General features: G+C 33.1%; 1 protein-coding gene across 1 annotated transcript in view; it reads left to right on the forward strand.

The window, feature by feature from the left end:
• Positions 1 to 22,244, forward strand: part of LOC145243682 (integrator complex subunit 13-like) — a 1,170,185-nt gene extending 1,147,941 nt beyond the window's left edge. The window contains exons 15-17 of the mRNA XM_080106736.1: positions 6,021 to 6,142; positions 16,742 to 16,886; positions 22,103 to 22,244. Coding sequence (XP_079962862.1) covers positions 6,021 to 6,142; positions 16,742 to 16,886; positions 22,103 to 22,151 — 316 coding nt within the window. The 3' untranslated portion in view covers positions 22,152 to 22,244. The remainder of the gene's footprint in view (positions 1 to 6,020; positions 6,143 to 16,741; positions 16,887 to 22,102) is intronic.
• The last annotated feature ends 530 nt before the right edge of the window (positions 22,245 to 22,774 follow it).

Here is a 22,774-nt window from a genome sequence, read left to right on the forward strand (position 1 = left end):
TATACACATGCACATATATGTACATCATATACACATGCACATATATGTACATCATATACACATGCACATACATCATATACACATACACATATATGTATATCATATACACATACACATACATCATATACACATACACATGTATGTACATCATATACACATACATCATATACACATACACATATATGTACATTATATACACATACACATACATCATATACACATACACATATATGGACATCATATACACATACACATACATCATATAGACATACACATATATGTACATCATATACACATCATATACACATACACATATATGTACATCATATACATATACACATACACATATATGTACATCATATACATATACACATACACATATATGTTCATCATATACACATACACATACATCATATACACATACATCATATACACATACACATATATGTATATCATATACACATACACATATATGTACATCATATACACATACACATATATGTACATCATATACACATACACATATATGTACATCATATACACATACATCATATACACATACATATATATGTACATTATATACACATACACATATATGTACATCATATGCACATACACATATATGTACATCATATACACATACACATATATGTACATCATATACACATACACATACATCATATACACATACACATACGCATACATCATATACACATACACAAATATGTACATCATATACACATACACATACATCATATACACATACACATATATGTACATCATATACACATACACATCATATACACATACACATGCATCATATACACATACACATATATGTACATCATATACACATACACATACATCATATACACATACACATACACGTACATCATATACACATACACATACATCATATACACATACACATATATGTACATCATATACACATACACATACATCATATACACATACACATATATGTACATCATATACACATACATCATATACATATATGTATATATCTCTACTGTTATATTAGTAATACTTAAGAACATACAGTTTAGTACTAGACAAGGCACATTCTACTACTTAATCTGATAGTCATAGTTTTTAAAGCAGTAATTAATACATTTCTCCGGCGTCAATTAATATAAAACTTATATGACTGGATTCAGAATTAAATTTTCTTAAAAATGGTATTTTATAATTTTTGTTGTAATTTGTATATTTCAAGAAATTGCAATTTAATTCCGCATATTAACAATGGAACACGGTGCCATGGCGTGTCTGTGAGCGATAGATGAATTTTCGGACGCGTTTTAGGTCTGTTCATATAAATACTCGACATGGAAGTTTTACTAGATGATGACGTTGTATATTCTTAAAACAACGAGAGAAAAGAATTGTTTTTATCACGGAATTTAAACAAAACACATGCGGCTTTCCAGTCAAAAGTTAAAGTTGAGGCGTTCTAGTACAAAAACGAATCAAGATAGAAACTTCGTGCAAACGGTAATAGCTAATATATTTATTTCTTTTGTTATAAAATTTGAAAAGAATTGGTTAAGAACTTTTTACGTGCTCATCGATAGAAATGATGGCGAGTGCCGATATTTGATTGGGGGGGGGGGTCCGTTACGAGCTACATGCGATGCCGTTATATAAATTCATAACAAAACGTTTGTTTACAAAGTGACTTACAACAATGAGGTATACATTTATTATTATAATTTTTTTAATTATTTATAAAATATCGGTCTTATGAAAAGAAAAAGAATATTTTTGGTAATGTTCTATTTTAATATCGAAAAAAAATATTTTTAAAAAAAATTCAATTCAAGCCAAAAGATGAATAGAAGAAAGTTTGGTGATTGTGCACTTATATTACCGTGCTATTATTTAAAAAATAGTATTTTCAAGTTAAATTTTTTACGATATCTTTTTTGGGGTTTGTATTACTGTACACATAGATTCGAAAAAGTTGTCAAAAAAACAAATATATAACAAATAAATGTTATCAAAGGCAAAATAAGTTCATTTTACACTGGATAATTTTTTAGAGATTTTATTTACTGTAACATGTTTATTCAGCTCGAAAAACATATAGTGTTTACCGATGTATTGGAAAATTCAAAATGGCGCCCGACTCTCTGTTGAACACGGTAAGTTTGGGAAAATGAGTTAAAAATAAGAAACTAGACAAAATACTGGTAAAAACCCATCAAATATAAGTCAACCTATGTCACAGTAACATATTAAGCTAGTTTCTAACAGTATTTTGTATGGTTTTTATTTTTATCTCATTTTCCCAAACTTACTGTGTTCAACAGAGAGTCTGGCGCCATTTTGAATTTTCCACTATATCAGTAAACACAGTATGTTTTCGAGCTGAATAAACATGTTACATTATATAAAACACTAAAAAAGTATCCAGTTAGGTAGAAAAGTAACTTATCTTGCCTTTGATAACATTTATTTTTCGAATCTATGTGTACAGTAATACAACCCCCCCTTTTTTTTTCATTAAATTGTTAACATGTGGATAAAGTGTTTTGTAACTATTCTGTACCTTCACTTCACAATGCAATAAAAAAGAATAAAGTAAATCTTGAATTTAATTTGAAAATAGAATAACAAAAATAGTGCTGTAATTTTGTTTTATTTCGTTAAAAAATTGTCTTTGTTTAATTTAAATTCAAATGGCTTCACTCGACACCATTTTTTTTTACTTAAGTAAAAAACGCTTTTAAATCAGTTAAAACACACAAACCATTATTCAGTTAAGTAAAAGAATAACTTATCTCGTCTATGATAATATTTATTGGGTTTGTTTTACAATCCACATAGTTGTGAAAAAGTGGTCATAAAAATAATGCTACCAAATACAAAGTAAGTTACTCTTCTACCTATCTCGATAAATTTTTAAATGTTTATTTTGTTTTGTTGAGCGTTACATGAGAACAAAAAATGGCCGCGATGTTTCTTTAAATTTTTGAAGTCCCGACAATGACTTAAACTTAAAAACAGAAACCCACCCGATAATTGTGACAGCAATTTAAAGCCGTTAAAATGAAACTTAATTATGCTAATTAGTTTAATATCCTTGTAAACATTATAATTGTAATCTATGCAAAATCTCCTTTCATTTGATATGCTGCAAGCCATATTTTGTTAATAATTTCTTTAAACTGTGTCATGGTCACCATCTTGGATTTCCTGGTCTTAGTCTTGGATTTTTCATGTAATAATGACAAACGATATAGTCCATCAGAATAATACTTCATACGATGATGATGATGATGATGATGCCTTACCAGTTTTCTTAGCTGTTTTTTATGATGTTTCTACTTAAAGCTGTTAAAATGATACTGAAATATGCTAATTAGTATGCAAGTTACCAAGTGAGATGGTCGTAAATAACGCCATATGAACCTTCATGGTGTTATGATGATATGTTAAAAATTTCATCATAATACCTTCAAAAGATCTGAAGATATAGTTTTTTTAAAGATGGGTTAGTCTGTAAATTTTCAGTTTCAAGCATATATACATTTCAATAGGACTGACTTAAGACAAAATGTCCAGTGAACCACACATTTTTTGATACTTTGAATGGCCATAACTCCATTTAAAAAAAAATAAAGATAATATTTCTTTGTTTTTATACTCTTTTTAATAATACTTGATTTGAGTTTATTTGATGTAAAGAAAAAAATGGTGAGATATTGCTAATTATATAAAAGGAACTTTGTGTCTGCATGCATCTTTGTTCCTTATAAACTTGAAAACGGTTGGGCCGATTTTTATAAAATTTCACATGAAGGTACTTTATGTGCCTGGCAGTGTTCTTAGATTTTGTATCGGAATGACTTTGATAAGTATCAATAATCGAAATAATCTGATGAAAGAAGGAACAGGCGATTTTGACCAAAGTTAACACCTTACACAGCCTAACATCACAAGCGTATTTGAGAAGTTTTATTACCACACAAGCTGAAAGGCCCGACATATAAAATCAACAATATGTTCTTTGATATGACAAGATCGCATTCAAAATGAATGTTTCTGTTTAAAGCACAATTGCACTATGATACTTGACTTTTTCATTTTAAACTTAAGTTCAAGCTATTATCATCACAAAAAAGTAAGGCCAGTCATGTTCCTTGATATGACAGGGGTGCATCAGTTGAAACATGATACTTGACTTTTTCATGTTAAACTTTAATTCAAACTATTATATATAAAAAAATAATTTCATAAACTCAAGAGTAGGTTCTCTACAGTGCAATTTAGACTACAATGTATTGTGGACTAAGTCATTGTGGGGAGGCATGTGGAGCTTGCTCCCGGTGCACCACAATGTATCCCCAACTAGAGCAGGCGATTAATTGATTTGATTGAAAAATAGTTGATTTCACTGATTTCGGTGACAATAAAAATATGGGAGTGTGAAGCATTCGTTAACTATCATTTAATCCTGGGCGACGTCGGGTTTCCCAACAAGTATATATATATTCTCAATGGTGACTTTATTCATTATCTATAATTAATAGTTTTCTTATCGTATTAAAATTTAAGTCTCATCATCATCAACATATGCGCTGCTTCTTTGAGTCGTCTCACTTGGCAATGTTCTTCTCTCTATATGCTTTTTATTTCGTCCATAATGGTAGATGATTTTCCTTATTTATGTGAAAATAACACTTAAGACGAGAATAATAGTTTGAATAATACAAATTATTTTCTTATTTGTTAGATTTTTTTCATATTTAATCATTTTATTTTTCATATTTAATCATTTTATTTTTCATATTTAATCATTTTATTTTTCATATTTAATCATTTTATTTTTCATATTTAATCATTTTATTTTTCATATTTAATCATTTTATTTTTCATATTTAATCATTTTATTTTTCATATTGTCCTGTAAACTTTTAAATTTGTTAATGGAGGAATTCTGGTTTGGTTGTGATAAAAGTCATATGCAAAATTTTCTAGGGAAGATAATGGAAGTGCCCTCCTAACCTAAGTGAACTTATAGGGGTTGAACCTCGTTAAAGTCTTCAAATACATCCTATTTTAATAAAATTTATATCATGTATCAAATTTTCTGAGAAGACAATGGAAGTGGTCTTCAAATACATCCTATTTTAATAAAATTTATATCATGTATCAAATTTTCTGAGAAGACAATGGAAGTGGTCTTAAATCTCTGTCACCTTTTTTGTGCTGGATATGAATGACTCATCAGGAAAAAAACCCTCTTAAAACTTCTTTTGTATTCCTTTTGTATTATATCTTCCATGCATATTTTGCATAGCTCTACACGAGATTGCTTAATGTGACCAAACAATCTCAAGACTTTTGATGACAGAGGATATTGATGCCATTGTGATGCAATCAGATAATTTGTTCACTTTGATGTGTGTTTAGAAGTTATGGCAGTTTTGTTACTTGTGAAGTTGGCCCAACCTAAGATCATAAAACTACAGACAGTTTTCGAACATTTCAGATTTTTCCAACTATATTAGTGGATGAAACAGGAGGAGGAGGATGATAAAAACAAAGAAAGTAATATGATGCTATGAGCATAGTATAGTTGTCCTCATTCAATCCCGAGTTTTAATTTCTAGATAACAAGACGTCATAACCTGTTCTTATCCTTCATCAAAAATAAGACGAGATGACCATATTTTATTTTTAAGTCCATTCTCTTTATATCTAGTCTGAATAAAGTTGATTTAAATCTTAGATGTTTTCCGTGGATAATGATGACGCTTTTCATTCAATATTCAATTCTAGACAGATTCGTCCAGATCCAACTATCTCTATCAAACGGGTGTCTTCATTCTGACATTCTTTCTGACCCACCATATTCTTCTAATGGAAAACTGAATAATTGAAACGAAACTTATGTGCAATTTTTTGTAGCATAGACTGACAAATGATACATGTTCCACTTTTCTTTGTGTAAGGTATTTACAAATGAGATAAACTTTTGTTATTTATTTTAGATTCCAGAAAATGACAGAGCGAGAAAAACTTGAAATGAATACAGGAGGCGACTCTAAAACAGAAGCTCCTCCTAGTAAATTGAAGAAAGCCAATTCAGGGGAACCAACCAGCAAAACTTTAGGTAAGGTTTTTATTTATTTTTATATCTTTATTATTTTCTTTTGTCAAAAAAGGTTAACAGTGTTTGATACAAAATTCAATTTTAAGTATGAAAAAAATATGTATACACTCATAAGTGTAGCAACTATTACTGATGATGACTTGATAATGTGTGCATCCATTTGACAAGGCTTGACGATTTTGAGATTCCCACTGTTGTTTGATTATGGTGAGAAATTCTTAATGTTCCCAATTATAAATAAAAAGTTACAAAAGCAATGGATCTGATTCCAAAATACGCACTAGAGTTCATTTGTTTATTATTAGTTGTTTCACTTTGATTGTTCTGCCGCCGTTATTGATCCTAGAAATGCAAAGAAAATCAACAGAATCAATTCTGGTGTTGGTTATTTACATGCCCTTGTGCACCGATCGTGATCGCTGCTCCACTTGTGTGCCGGTTCAAAGTTTTGTCTGATCTAGTCAGCCTTGTAACAAAGAAATTATCTGCCTCCTCCCACCCTTAAAAAACACAAGCACAATTTATAAACAAATAATGGTTTTTGGGAGATAGGGCATATTACAAGTGATATTCGTTTTTCAAGATTGAATGCCAAACTAGCAGAATGGGAATTTTGACCAAACTTAATCAGAAAAGTCCCATTGACACAGTTCATCAGCCAAGAGCTAGTAGGACCTAAACCTGCTTAGAAAGGCACACCAACCCAACCACATAAAAAGCCCAGAAAAATCCACTCCTGCCTCCAACGTTTGGCTCTAACTCCCACTACCACTCTTCCCCTTTCTGTCTGCTGGAATCTTTTCACACTGATATTAGCCTTTTGATAGTGGCTACTATTCAAACAAAGAAAAGTATTTCAGGCCAGAGATTATTCCTGTTCTTCATGGCCCCCTCTTCCTTTGACAAAGCATCTATCATTGCGAGATCTGCAATTTGTATGCATCATAAAAACATGCTATGAACTAGCAAGACAATCATGCATCATAAAAATATCTTATGCATCGGCAAGACAATCGTATGCATTAAAAACATGCTCTTCACAAACAAGTTAATTGTGTACATCATAAAAACATGCTATTCAGCAGCAAGACAATTGTATGTATCACAAAAACATTCTTTGCATCTATCCTATGCATCATCAAGACAATTGTGGTTATTAAGAAAAATGCTATGCATTAGCAAGACAACTGGGTGCATCATAAAACCATTCATATAGACCAGCAACATATCCGTGTACATCATAAAACCATTCATATGCACCGGCAACACATTTGTGTGCATTAGAAAACCATTCATATGCACCGGCAACACATTTGTGTACATCATAAAACCATTCATATACACCAGCAACACATCTGTGTACATCATAAAACCATTCATATGCACCAGCAACACATTTGTGTACATCCTAAAACCATTCATATACACCAGCAACACATCTGTGTACATCATAAAACCATTCATATACACCAGCAACACATCTGTGTACATCATAAAACCATTCATATACACCAGCAACACATTTGTGTACATCCTAAAACCATTCATATGCACCAGCAACACATTTATGTACATCATAAAACCAATCATATGCATCAGCAACACATTTGTGTACATCATAAAACCATTCATATACACCAGCAACACATCTGTGTACATCATAAAACCATTCATATGCACCAGCAACACATTTGTGTACATCATAAAACCATTCATATGCACCAGCAACACATTTGTGTACATCATAAAACCAATCATATGCACCAGCAACACATTTGTGTACATCATAAAACCAATCATATGCACCAGCAACACATCTCTGTACATCATAAAACCATTCATATGCACCGGCAACACATTTGTGTGCATCATAAAACCATTAATATGCACCAGCAACACATTTGTGTGCATCATAAAACCATTCATATGTACCAGCAACACATTTGTGTACATCCTAAAACCATTCATATGCATCAGCTACACATTTGTTTACATCCTAAAACCATTCATATGCATCAGCAACACATTTGTGTACATCCTAAAAACATTCATATGCACCAACAACACATTTGTATGCATCCTAAAACCATTCATATGCATCAGCAACACATTTGTGTACATCCTAAAACCATTCATATGCATCAGCAACACATTTGTGTACATAATAAAAAAATTTATATGCATCAGCAACACATTTGTGTAAATCCTAAAAACATTCATATGCACCAACAACACATTTGTATGCATCATAAAAAAATTCATATGCATAGCAACACATTTGTGTACATCCTAAAACCATTCATATGCATCAGCAAAACACCCGTGTACATCATAAAACCATTCCTATGCACTATCAACACATCCGTGTACATCATAAAACTATTCATAATGACCAGCAACACATTTGTATGCATCATAAAACCACTCATATGCACCAGCAACACATTTGTATGCATCATAAAACAATTCATATGAACCAGCAACACATCTGTGTACATCATAAAACCATTCATATACACCAGCAACACATCCGTGTACATCATAAAACCATTCATATACACCAGCAACACATTTGTGTACATCATAAAACCATTCATATGCACCAGCAACACATCCGTGTACATCATAAAACCATTCATAATGTCCAGCAACACATTTGTATGCATTATAAAACCATTCATAGTCATCAGAAACACATTTGTATGCATCATAAAACTATTAATATGCATCAGAAACACATCCGTGTACATCATAAAACCATTCATATGCACCAGCAACACATTTGTGTACATCCTAAAACCATTCATATGCATCAGCAACACATTTGTGTACATCCTAAAACCATTCATATGCACCAGCAACACATTTGTGTACATCCTTAAACCATTCATATGCACCAGCAACACATTTGTATGCATCATAAAACCATTCATATGCATCAGAAACACATTTTATTTACAATATTAAGACTTTTTCTCACGTTTATCATTTGTAAATTTTGTTCCATTGGATTTAAAAAAAATTTTACAATAGGTATTAAACATCAATTTATAAATATTCTCCAAATATCAGTTTCTTTGAATTTTTTAAAGCGCTTAATATGGACACTTACTCGAATTTGAAGATTCAAACATATTAGATTTCTATTGAATTTGATTCGTAGTAATTAGATATCAATTAAGCAAGATTCACTTGATTTAAGCAGCAGTGTGAAATTTGAAACATTTTTTTAAAATTATGTCATGAATTTTGATCATAATTAGAATAAAAATTCTAGATATTAGGTTTAATATGATTATATGTTGTTCATTCATTCACTTCATATGAATCAGATGATGTTATTCACCGATATCTTTCTAATTAGAATCTTTCCTCAGACGATAGAAGTGAAGGTTGCGAACATCTTAAGTGAAAATGATTTTTGTGGAACGAATTGGATTTTAATTTAACACACTAAACACTATCACCTCCCATCATTATATCTTGATTTTAATCTTCATAAAAAGCTATAAAAGTGATCCAAACTTCTAGTTATATATATGTATATACATACATACATACATACATACATATATACATATATATATATATATATATATATATATATATATATATATATACACTTGTGCCCGATATTATTCATACCCCTCGGATCTTTGAGATTTCTATAAGAATATTGCTCAAACCAGAAGATAGACAATATTAAAGGGATTTCAGACAATAAATCAAGCATAAGCATTTAATTTAAACTCAATAAATAAATAAATTATGCAAGTTTGAAACATTATACAAAGAAAAACAATAATGGCACTAGTTCAAAATTATTCATACCTCTCTTACTAATAGTCAATAGCATGCACTTTATTCTTAATAACTGCCTGTAACCGTTTTGGATATTTATCAACAAGGTTTTTACAAGCATCAACACTGATTTTTGACCATTCTTCAATGCAGTAGTTCTCCAAATCCCTCAAATTTCTAGGTTTCCGCTTTTTAACCTCAGTTTTCAATATGTGCCAGAGGTTTTTGATAGGGTTCAGGTCGGGACTCTGGCTAGGCCATTCCAAAACATTTATTTGACTATCCTCAAACCATTTCTTGACTATTTTGGCAGTATGTTTTGGATCATTATCCTGTTGAAAGACCCAGTTTGGTCCTAAATTGAGCTTCCCCGCATCCTGTCTAATGTTTTTCTGGAGTATCTCCAAATATTGCTCCTTCTTCATGGTTCCATCTATCTTGACCAAACTACCTGGACCACTAGCCGAAAATGAGCCCCAAAACATTAGGCTACCACCACCATGTTTCACCGTGGGTATGGTGTTCTTTGGGTTGTAAGCTTCTCCTTTCTTCCTCCAAACGTAAGAAGCATCCATATGGCCAAACAATTCAATTTTTGTTTCGTCAGTCCACAAAATACTTGAGAAAACGGACTCTGGAGAATTCACATGGGACCTAGCAAACTTTAGACGTGCTGCAAGGTGTTTTCCGGTGTGCAATGGAGTCCTTCTTGGTCTTCTTCCTTTCAGACCATTTTCATGCAGAGTCCTTTGCAATGTTTGCCTTGATATTTTTATGCCAGAAGACTCCAGATTTTCTAAAATGTCCTTAGTAGTGGTGGTTGGATTTGCATTAACACTTCTTACAATATTCCTGGTGGCTCTAGCAGACAGTTTCCTTTTCCTTCCTCTACCAATCAAGTTGTTTGTTGTGTGGTGGCTCTGGAATTTTTTGATGATGCTCTGTACTGTTGCTGTAGGGACCTCAAATTTCTTGGAAATTGACTTGTAACCTAAACCATCCTTATGTGAATTCACAATTTTAGTCCTAAGATCATTACTAAGCTTTTTTTTCTTCCCCATTCTAATAATTTTTATTCTTTTATTGGTTTTCAGTTGATATCATTTTAATTTCTGAAAAATGCAAAAAACGAAATGAAATTAATCAAACGTTGTATAAAAGCATTCAAAATAAGAATCAAACAGGAAACAAACAGTCAGAAACTCGATTAATACTGAAAAAAACAGGGGGTATGATTATTTTTGAACATTGCAGATTTTATAAATAGCTGTATATTTCTTTTATTACACGTATCCCGAGATTTTAAAATGACGAAAATGATCAGAGGAGGTTTATTAAGAATATGTATCAATATGGACGTAAACAATAAATTCTTATAAAGTTACACCTAATAAACTCAATTTTCAAGGGGGGGGGGGTATGAATAATATCGGGTACAAGTGTATATACTAGTATTTAGGCCCGGCGTTGCTCGGGTGTTAGGATGTATATGCTAAGCAAAAAAAAAAAAAAAACCAAAAAACGGTAATTTCTAAAAACATTTGACCCCTTTTAAAATTTATTGTTTTGGGTTGAAATCAAGTTATTAAGTTAGATCCATGTCCAAATAACCTATATATACAATTTCAAGTGTTTTGACACAAAATCGTCGGAGGAGTTTGGTAGAGTTCTCAAAAGACAAATCGTTGAACCTCGCCAAATTTCTGGCTGAAATCCGGTCATCTTGATTTTCCCAAATCTCAGTACCCTATTTATCAAATTTCGAGTCTGTAGACAAAAAATTTACAGAGTTACTCCGTAGGGAAATGTACACACACAGACACACACAGACATACACTTTCACTTGTATATATATACTAGCAGGGGTGCCCGGCGTTGCTCGGGTGTTTGGAGGTGTATGCTGTGCAAAAAAAGAAAAAAAAACAAAAAAAATGGTTAATTTTTTAAAACTTTGACCCCTATTATGACCCCTTAAAATTTATTGTTTCGGGCTCAAATCACTTTATTAAGTTAGATCCAGGTTCAAGGAACCTATATCTAAAATTTCAAGTGTCTAGACCCAAAATTGTCGGAGGAGTTTGGTAGAGTTCTTAAAGGTCAAATCGTTGAAATTTGACCCCTTAACAGCCAAATTTCTGGCTGACACCCGTCACATCGATTTTCCCAAATCTCAGTACCCGGTATTTCAAATTTCGAGTCTATAGACTAAAAATTGACAGAGTTATTGCGTAGGGAAATGTACACAGACAGACAGACAGACAGACAGACACGTTCACTTTTATATATATATATATATATATATATATATATATATATATATATATAAACTTCTTAACAATAAAAAAAACATACAACACTTTGAAAATAATATATGGAAAAACCTCAGGGGCTCCTTTCACAAGAGCAAATACTCAGGGATACATATGTGAAAAAAAAAGTGGGAATTTGTGTAAAATATGTACAATTCCCTTTTTTTTTTTTTACTATATTCTCGAGTATTTGCTCTTGCATGACAATTTAATTCGTTTTTTGCATCTCTTCATATTCCAACGATTAACTCCTGATGACTTTAGGGATTTTTACATATTATTTTCGTTTGTTTGTTTTTTTGTTTATTTTTATTTTAATGGCATATCGACCCTTTTCCAGTTATTTAATGCCAAATTCAGTAGTTTAGAAAAAGTCTTTGTTTTATACTATTTATTCATAGGGCTTTGTCATGGCCACCTAAAGTAAGAAGAAGGCCTGTTAACTGAAAAATGTCTGCAGGCAATGTAGGTAAGATTTGTTAGACTGTCAGACTGAATACTATATGAGGGCCATTTGAAAAAGACCAATAAAACATTATTAAAAAGAAAAAAGAACACACTTCGATTAATACTGAAACTGAACTTTATTCAATATAAAATATAAATATTATCTATGTAAAATTAAGTAATTTTAAAGCAATATACGATTTAATACTGATAAAACTTAATTATGAATTTAGGGAACAAACAATTAAAGAAACATTAAACAAAAATATTTTTTGGGCCTTTGAACAAGATCACAGTGTAGTATCTATCTATATACATTTTACCTTTTCTGTCTTCGGTCGGTGGAGGAGAAATCTTTCATGACTGAGATTATTTTTGTTCCTATCCAGAGTGCGCTTTATTGAGAAGCTGGATTTTGCCCACAAGATTATATGTTGAATTATTTAAATAACTATTACTTTAAATACAGAAATTATATTTAAAGTTTTGGTTTTCTGTTCTTCTAAGTCCATTTTTCCCCATGTTTTTCATTAAAATGTGTAGCGTATTAGTTGTCTCACAGGCATCATCAGTGATCGCTCACTGGCAGTAATCTGTGGTGTTCCCTGGAGACCAAGTGACAAAAAGTCCCCCAGATTTCCAGTGTTCTCCACCTCTTGACCACTTGTGCGGGTGATTGCATGTTATCGCAACAGCCGTTGTCATTGATTTTGCGTTGGCATCGGCCATTGGTGTTTCCTGGAGTTTGGGTGATAAAATGTCTTCCCAAGGTACTAGATTTGAACCTGCACACTTCCAGTGGAGATTTGGTTAGTACTCTCCCACCTCGGTCTTTCTATTCTCCCTAACCCTTCGCAACTACTTGGAGTGGCGCCAGTCGATGTCATCTACATCAGTTTTTTATTATTATTACTATTATTACTATTATTATTATTATTATTATTATTATTATGATAATAATAAGGGTGCTTGTGCAGTGTACACACATGTATTTTAAATATTATTTCCAAGTTAGATTAAATTTTGAGTTTGTATTACTATACACATAGATTCAAAAAAGTTATCAAAAAACAAATATATAACAAATAAATGTTACCAAAGGCAAGATAAGTTTTCTACCTAACTGGATATGTTTATAGTGGTTTGTATTACTATACACATAGATTCGAAAAAGTGGTCAAAAATCAAATATGTACCAAATAAATAGGATTTGTATTACTATACACATAGATTCGAAAAAGTGGTAAAAGAAAATAAATATATAACAAAGAAATATTATCAAAGGCAAGATAAGTTACTTTTCTACCTAACTGGATAATTTTTTAGTGTTTTTATTTAATGTAACATGTTTATTCAGCTCGAAAAACATACAGTGTTTACCGATGTATTGGAAAATTAAAAATGGCGCCGACTCTTTGTTGAACACCGTAAGTTTGGGAAAATGAGTTAAAAATAAAAAACTATGCAAAATACTGTTAGAAACACGCTCAATATATGTTACCGTGACATAGGCTGACATATATTCGGTGGATTTTAACAGTATTTTGTATAGTTCTTTATTTTTAACTCATTTTCCCAAACTTACTGTCTTCAACTGAGAGTTGAGTACCATTTTTAATTTTTCAATACATCGTTTTCGAGCTGAATAATCAAAGGCAAGAGAAGTTACTCTTCTACCTATCTGGAAATGTTTTTAGTGGTTTTATTCACTTTAAAACATGTAATCGCTTCGAAAATCATACAATGTTTATTGATATATTTTATTTGTTATATCTTTGTTTTTTGACAACTTTTTCGAATGTATGTGTTTAGTAAAACAAACCCGTTATGTAATTTATTTACAGTTAAAATGTTATAAAAAAAAAAAGAAAACTTGAAGTTTTAAATATATTTCAAAGAAATAAATTACGCCCGGTGCTAAAATATTGAAAATTCACTGATCCTAAAAAAAAAAAAAAAAATGACGTGGAAAATGCTTACTATATTCAGAAATACTCAGTGAAAAGTTTTATTTATTATTAAAAGAATGGATTGAAAAATATTATATAAATATTGTTTGTTTTGCAGTAAAATAAAAATAAATAAAATGAAATATTCGACTTTCTTCGATAGAAATTGAAGGTTCAAAAACTAGTTCACTTAATATATTTTGTTAGAATAAAATTCTCCCAATGTGCAATTATAATAATTATTATCCAAATGGAGACTTGTTCTTTCTCTTTAGAACATACAGGGACAATCGGTAACACATATTGGTAGCCATGGACTATCGGTAGCCATAATTTCTTTGCCTGTTAGCGTGACCACATGATTGAATACCGGAAGCTGTCTATACCTACAACTTAATCAGGAAGTGACGTTACACTGTCATTGGCATCGACCTTCTTCTTGCTCTCAGTAGCCACGGTTTAGTTAGGTTGTTTTATAGAGAAAGAATTTTTTTTTTAATTTTTGAAAAAAGGCTTGTTACTCTCAGAAAGGAGGGTATTTGATCCAGGCAGTTGTTTTTGAAGATATTCTTCATATTGTTGGATCTAAGATATTGTTTTCTGGCATTATCAGTGGCTCTATATTCCACGAAAATGTGTTTGATGGTGCAAGTTTTTTGACAGAATAGGCATTGTGGTTATTGCCCTTGTTTCAGGTATATGGAGGAACGTGTGAGCTTTGTATGACCAATATGAATCTTAGATATGACAGCTTGTTCTTTTTTTGATATTCTATTTGTTGTTGTCCATTCTTTTAGAATGGGTTTAATTTGGTATAATTTGTGTTCTTCCATTGTTGTAGCCATTTTGCGTAAAATAATTGGTTGATTTGGGGTTTAAGTATATGAAATGTTTATTGTTTCAGGGTTTAGGTTTAGTGCTTATTTGGCTGCTAAGTAAGCTTTTTCATTTCCTTTCATGTGGCTTGGGATCCAGCATATAATTATTTCTTTGTGTTTAGATAATGAGTCAATTTTGTTTAGTAGTTTAATGATTAGAGGGTTTTTGAGTTTTGTTATTCAGTGATTTTAGTACAGAAAGTGAATCTGAGAGTATTAGGAATTTCTTATGTTTATTTTGTTCTTAAATGTTGATTACTACGTCGATGGCACATGATTCAGCAGTAAAAATAGAGCTTTCTGTTGAAAGGCCCTTTTTTTAGGGTTGTTTCATTTGATCCGGCAGAACGTACCATTCTACTATAGTCTTTGGAGCCGTTGGTGAAAATATTTAAATGGTAAGGAGGTTTAATTTTAGTATTACTTTGAGTTTTTTGAGAATTCAAGGTGGGATTTTAGTCAGTATGTGTTCTTGGATATTTTCTACAGTCATTTCTGATTCCTGTAGAATTGTTTCCATTCTAAGATTAAAGGGCTTTATTGCTTTTCTTTTTGTTTACATTTTGGATTGAATGTAGCTTCGTCTGCTGGATTACTTCAGTGTGCTTTGTAATTTTGATTTGGACTTTTCAGAACATGATTTAGTTGTTCAAATAGTTAAAAGAAAAAAGAAAAATGTGTTAATGTGGGTTCATTTCAGTCAAGGAGTCATCTTCCAACAGCCTGATCTGGTTGCACCAGGATATTATTTGCAAAGCGTTATATATATGTGTGTGTATGTGTTTATAGCATACTTGCATACCTGCCTTGTCTTATTTTATATATAATATAATTTTACTTGCAAGGCAGACAATTCCTATTATATTCTTCAACTAAAAAATATGAGTTGCTTTTCTGGTTGATGATTATTTTAGGTCAAAACAAAAGTTTCTATATTACCATTTGTTTTGGTGGGACTATATGTTTTTTTTTTTAATAAAATGTAATAAATACATAATAATATTGCTAATAACACGGTACAACAAGATCAAATAAAAATTGACTAATCAGAACCAAAGTTTAATATCTCAGCTTAAATACGTTTTATATTTAACATTTAGAATTTCTCAAGATAATTTTTATATCGTTTAATATGAAAATCACATTTATTAGATTCATAGAAAAATTTGTGGTTAGCAAACAATAATGAAAGTTTTCTTGTTTTTTTTTATGCAGGTGGAGCCACTAATCTGTTTGCAATGTGGACAAGTCAACTGAATGAGACTCAATCAAAAATCCATGAAGAATTTGCTGGACGAGTAGAGCACGAGGGCACTGGACCAGCAGAACTTTATGCCCATCTGAAAGAAGAAAATCAAGCGTAAGTGAACATATCATAACCACACCACCGCACACACAGACAAACAAAGATTTTTTTTTTATAGATTGACTAGCAAAGATATGCTGACTCTGGTTGTATGTTTTTGCTAGGCGGGTAGATCCTCTCCTAATAATATTTTAGAATTATATAATATTTATGCAAATTATTTATTTAAAACCTATATGTTGATGCACTATATATATTTATTGATATATTTTTTAAAATATGACATAAATCCAATCTATGACGCCATGACAAAGTTATAATTATTTTGTTAAAATCTATTTAAAGTCTAAATCATTCATTTTAAAAAAAATTTTTTAATTACATTTTCACCCCAAACAAGGAACATTGCCACTGTGGTGTAGGGGGCTACTATCAGGGGCAGCAACTACTGAGGCACTATGCTGGGATTTGGGCAGCAAGATGTCGGTTCATGTTATACTTGAACTTCTGCATGTCAGTACAGTTGAGGAAGCAGGGACCTGGAATGGAATTCCAGAGTCTAGCGGTTCTAGTGAAGAAACTACATCTATGGATCTCTACTGTGTGGGGGTGGGATTTAGCTGCCTTTTGGGTTTGTCAAGGGTGTCTGTGTCGTGGGGACACAAGTGTCTGCAGTTCGTCAGAACATTCACCATTAAAATACTTGTAGAACAGGCAGAGGGATGCAACATTTCGTTGATGGGACAGAGGCTGAAGCTTAGATGCCAGTTCAGGGCCTATCAGATTGGCGACTCTCTTTTGAACCTTGTCTAGGAGTGAGAGTCTAGCAGCAGATGCACCAGCCCAAATGTGACAACAATACTCCATACATGGGCGAATGGTGGCCTTATAGAGGAACAAGATACTTTCAGGTGTCAGTAGTTTTCTAGCATGGTAAAGAGAGCCTACCTTTTTTGCAGCGGCCCTGGCAATGTTTTCAATATAATTGTTCCAACTCATGTTTCCTGTGAACGTTAGGCCAAGCAATTTGAAAGATGTACTCTCAGACAGGGAGTCACTGGCCATTGCTATTGGTGGCAGAGAAGGTTTCTTGTAATTATTGAAGGAAACCAGTTTAGTCTTGGCAGCATTGAAGGTGAGCATCCATTTTTGTCCCCATTCCACTACAGATTGGAGGTCATTCTCTAGTGTTTTTGCCGTTTCTTTAGTTATGTGTTCATTTGTTTTCCTGTCATGCCTGTCAAGAGGAGTGTGGCATCATCAGCATATATACCCATCTCAGAGGCAGTTTTGTCGGGCAGGTCAAGGAACAATAAAGGTCCAAGGATAGACCCCTGAGGCACTCCCGCATTTATATCACACTGTTTAGATGTACGACCGTCGAGGACAACCTGGATTTTTCTCTTACCTAAGGAGGACTTAATTATCTTAAGTATTCTGCCAGTGATACCGTATGATTTAATTTTCCTGAGGAGACCCTCATGCCATACCCTGTCAAAAGCTACCGCTTTGTCTAGAGCTACCGCTTTGCCCTCCCTCGCTTTGTCCAGTGAATGGTATATATGTTCAGAGATTACAGTGAGGATGTCTGCTGTGGAACGGGCTTGTCTAAATCCATATTGTTTGTCAGTCAGAAGTTTAGCATCTGTAAGGTGACGAACTAGAGCATGGTTAATTATGGTGTCAAATATTTTGGCGAAAAGTGGGAGGAGGCTAATGAGGCGATAATTTGATGGGTCAGTTTTTTCACCAGAATTCTTGAATATTGGTACCACAGAAGTAGTTTTCCAACAGCCCGGAAAGCATGATTCATTAAGGCATTTGTTGCAGAGTTTCGAGAGAACTGGAGCTACTTCGGCTGAGCACTTTTTTAATAGCACAGCTGGGATGAGATCAGGTCCACATGCTTTTGAAGTGTCAAGGTTTTTTATGATAGCATGTATCTGAGCAGGGATGATTTTTAGATTGTCTAGCGTGGTGTCTGTCTGCAAAGGAAAGTCAGGCAGGGGGTGGTTGGAAGGGTCCAGTGTGGAGTTCGAGGCAAACCGACTGGCAAGCATGTTAGCCTTTTCGGTTGCTGAGCAAACAACCTCGTGATTATTGGTTAGTGGAGGAATTGTTGATAGTCCATTATTTACTACACTGTTGTAGATTTTCCAGAAGTCACGAGTTCCTAATTTTTGTGCTTCGATGCGTTTTTTAGTGGTTTCAGTAAATTCTCTCTTAGCTGTTGCTATTTCTTTCTTAACGTTACTTCTAGCTTCTATATACTTCTGTTTTTTTGCACTGGACTTATGTCGGTTAAATCTGTGGTATGCATGCTGCCTTTGAGCAAATGACAGTTGCGCAAGTAGAAGTAAACCATTGGGGAGAGTCGAGCTTGCTATAAAATTTCCGCATGGGAACATGTGCTTCAATTGCTGTTTTGAACCATTCAGTGGTCTCGTTTGCGCACTGTTCAGCAGGAAAAGAAAAAATATTTCCCCATGGGGCATCTCTGATAAGATCTCTGATGGCTTCCCAGTTAGCCTTTTTATAATATCTCGTTGTTTTGAGCACTGGCTCTTCAGTTTTGGCTCTAGAGTTTAGGGCAATTTCGACCATTATCACTGCATGATCAGCGTTCCCGAGTGGGCTGTCAGCATTTGTTATACAATTCTCGGGAACTGTGGTCAGAAACAGATCTAGAAGTGATGCATGTTGTTCTTGCTGGTCAGGGAAACTGGTGCGAAGCTATGAGTTGTGCTGCCCGCTGCATCTGTGTAAGTAGAGAATCCAAGCCAGTTTTTGTGGTGAACATTAAAGTCACCAAATACATGTACTTGTGCGCTAGTGTCGAGGGAGAGTGCTGTGTCTATGCTGTCAGAGACTTTGTTTATTATGGTGTAGTCCTGGGTCGAGGGAGAGCGGTAGAGAAAATAAAAGTAGCTAATGTTATGTTGTATGTTTAGTCTAAAGCACATAAAGGCTTGATCGTCCGTTTCTAGGTTTGTTTCTCTAGTCAGAGGGAGGGTGTTACGAATGTAAACTCCAAGTCCATGCATATGTCTGTCAGAGTCCTTACAGCAGAGTGGGAGATAGCCAGGCATGTTAAAGTAGTTAGAGGGGATTGAGGAGTGTAGGTTAGTCTTGCTTAGTGCTAAGATATCCGTGGTATTTGTAAGGAGAAATGCTTCAACATCAGCTAAATTAGTTCTAAGCCCACGGATGTTCGTAAATGCAAACCTCAAGGGAGAAGGCAAGTTGGATTTGTTTGTCCCTAGACCTGGTTTAAGCTTATTTTTTTATTGTACTGTCATTATGTTTTAAAAGAATTTCAGTTAGGTAAGGGGGAGATGAACAAGAGGTTATGCAGGGTATCAGACATGCAACACAAGTAGACCATTAGCTGACCTTTCTTCAACTAGGACTGTGGCCTCAGGAAAGCCCATCGGGGATGAGTGCAGGGTCCCTTTCCATGCGCGACATGGCACTACAAACATCCCGATATTATACAACTGTTTGTTGAACACCAGACTGAAGATCTCAAGGTTATGGCATTGGCTTTATTTCTTTGGAATTTATTGTCAATATTTTCCATTTTTAAAAAGTAGTTAAGACAGAAAATGTTGCTTATGTTCGGAGTTGATTTGTTTGTTTAAATCTTTCAAATTATTCTTTTTCACATGATTAAGTCTTATTATTTTCATTTGTCATAATCATTGGTTTAACTTACTCTCTTTCAGTCCTTTTTCATTACAGCATATGTGTTTTCTTATTATTAAAATATATATACAGTTGCAACAAAACCTGGCATTTGACCAAAAGAAAGCAAAAGGCAATGAAACAAACGTTGTATATGCAGAGACCCAACAGTTAGCAACAATTAGTTCCATCTTACAACATTTTCAATGAAACTGCCACTGGCAAAGACAAGCCTCCCAAGGAAGAAGGGGGCAAAAAAGGAGTTGCATGGTTTGATGACCATGTCTTTGTCTGTGACAGCAAACACTTCCAGTGTCAATCTTGTTGTGGATGTGCTTGTTGGTCTTGGATTCGAACACAGCCAAACGGTTGACGAAGATGAAGAGGAACTTATTAATTTATTTTTATTGCGGACTATTATCCTCATCTTTATTAGATGTTGTTTCACGATGTTACGGCCAACTACTCCTCTGGTCTCCATCAGATGGTAACCGCAACGGGAATGGAACTCTGAATCTCCTAACTGCATTCTCAGCAATTACTGCCATCCATAGTTGTTGTCGTTTCACCACGTCCAGAGGAGTAGTTGGCTGAAACATTGTGAAACAACATCTAAGAAAGATGAGGATAATAGTCCGCAATAAATAAATTAATAAATAATACTCATCTCAATAATGAATTCCAATTAAATAATATATGAAGAGGAACTGTTGATTATTTAGCATTCATATTTGCATTGTCTTGTGTAGGTAGATGTAGGTGCATCCAGCAATAATCTCAGCCATCCAGGGCTTCACCAAACTTCTCAACACTTCTGGTATTTTGTTTACTTTTTTCAAGTGATGGATTTTGCTTCAACACACATACACATATAAGTAAAATCCAACACATTATATATTGAGAATTTAGGGACATTTTTTTGTGCGTTTAACTGTTACTTTTTATGACTTCGAAGTGTAACCTATGATAACAAAACTATGCATTTTATCGTGTCATATCTAATGTTGTAATATATTATAAAAATTGTATAAGACATTGATGTGTGTAGGTTTTAGTCAATTAAAAAAGTGATTAAGAAATGAGTATTTATTGGTATAGTTTCATTGGTCCTTATTTTTGCCAGCCAAGAATCATAACGTATATGTCTACCTTACTTGAAAAAGGATCATATGACCAAAAATCCAGTGCATGCAGGGTTGGGAGGGAGTCAGATAAAAAGTAGTAGGTGAAAGTTTTTAAAGCAGAAATAACAACTGAAAGAAAAATTGATTGATGCTTCATACCAAGTTTATTCAATAATCTCAGTGAAAACTACAAAAGAAGAAATAAATAACATTAAAAAATGAGACAAAAGAATAATAATTTTAATAAAATAATGGACAAATTAAAAAGGGGGGAGAATTATAATTATCACCTGCCTCTTTTGCTAATAATAATCAAGTTATCGAAGCTACTCAAAATTGTGTGATTGTATATTATGATCATGTGCTTTTTAGTAAGAAAATTATTATTTGGATGGTGTTGCTTTTAACATTTTATTTTGAAATTCATACAAAAATTAATGTCTACATTTTTATGGTTTTTAGGGAAACAAGTGAAAATACACAATCGAAACCTCAGCCAAACAAACGGTAAAAGAATGAACATTGGCCGAGGAAGGATTTCAAGCCACAGAAAATTCATCCATTTTTTATACATGATTTTATTAATAAAGTATTTGTGAAATAAGTATTTTGTTTTTATTTAATCCCTTTAATGTATCGACAAAAAAAGAGAGCCATATGTGCAGAATTCTTCTTTGCTTCATTCTTTTTTCCTATACATTTTAACCACACAAAATACATGTTAAAATACTTTTTAGTCTTAGGATTGAGTTATGTTTGGAAAAAAAGCAATATCAAGGCCCGGAGGCCACTTGAGGATAAGGATTAATGAGTGTACAGTGGTCAAGGAGAACATGTAGTCATCTTTAGAAGTGGAAATTTGGTAAATTGGATTACTTAAGGGGTGGCTTATCAAGAATTTGTTCAGGTTGGACTTGGAGACAATCATATTGTAGTCAGTTGGAAAGCAGGAAATTATTGTGGTTTCAGCGAGACGAGTGTTTTTTTGTGAACGTCAGGACAGAGCTTTGAGCCAGACAAGCACTTGCCATGGAAATAACAATAAAGCAGAGACAGGCTCGCAACGTCTCTTCTAAGTCTATTTTGAACTCTGTTAAGGCAAGATAAACTGCCTCTAGCAGCTCCTGCCCAGAT

The sequence above is a fragment of the Euprymna scolopes genome, chromosome 22 (genome assembly GCF_053919585.1).
Source record: "Euprymna scolopes isolate OS-2025 chromosome 22, ASM5391958v1, whole genome shotgun sequence".
NCBI classification, from domain to species: Eukaryota; Metazoa; Mollusca; class Cephalopoda; order Sepiida; family Sepiolidae; genus Euprymna; species Euprymna scolopes.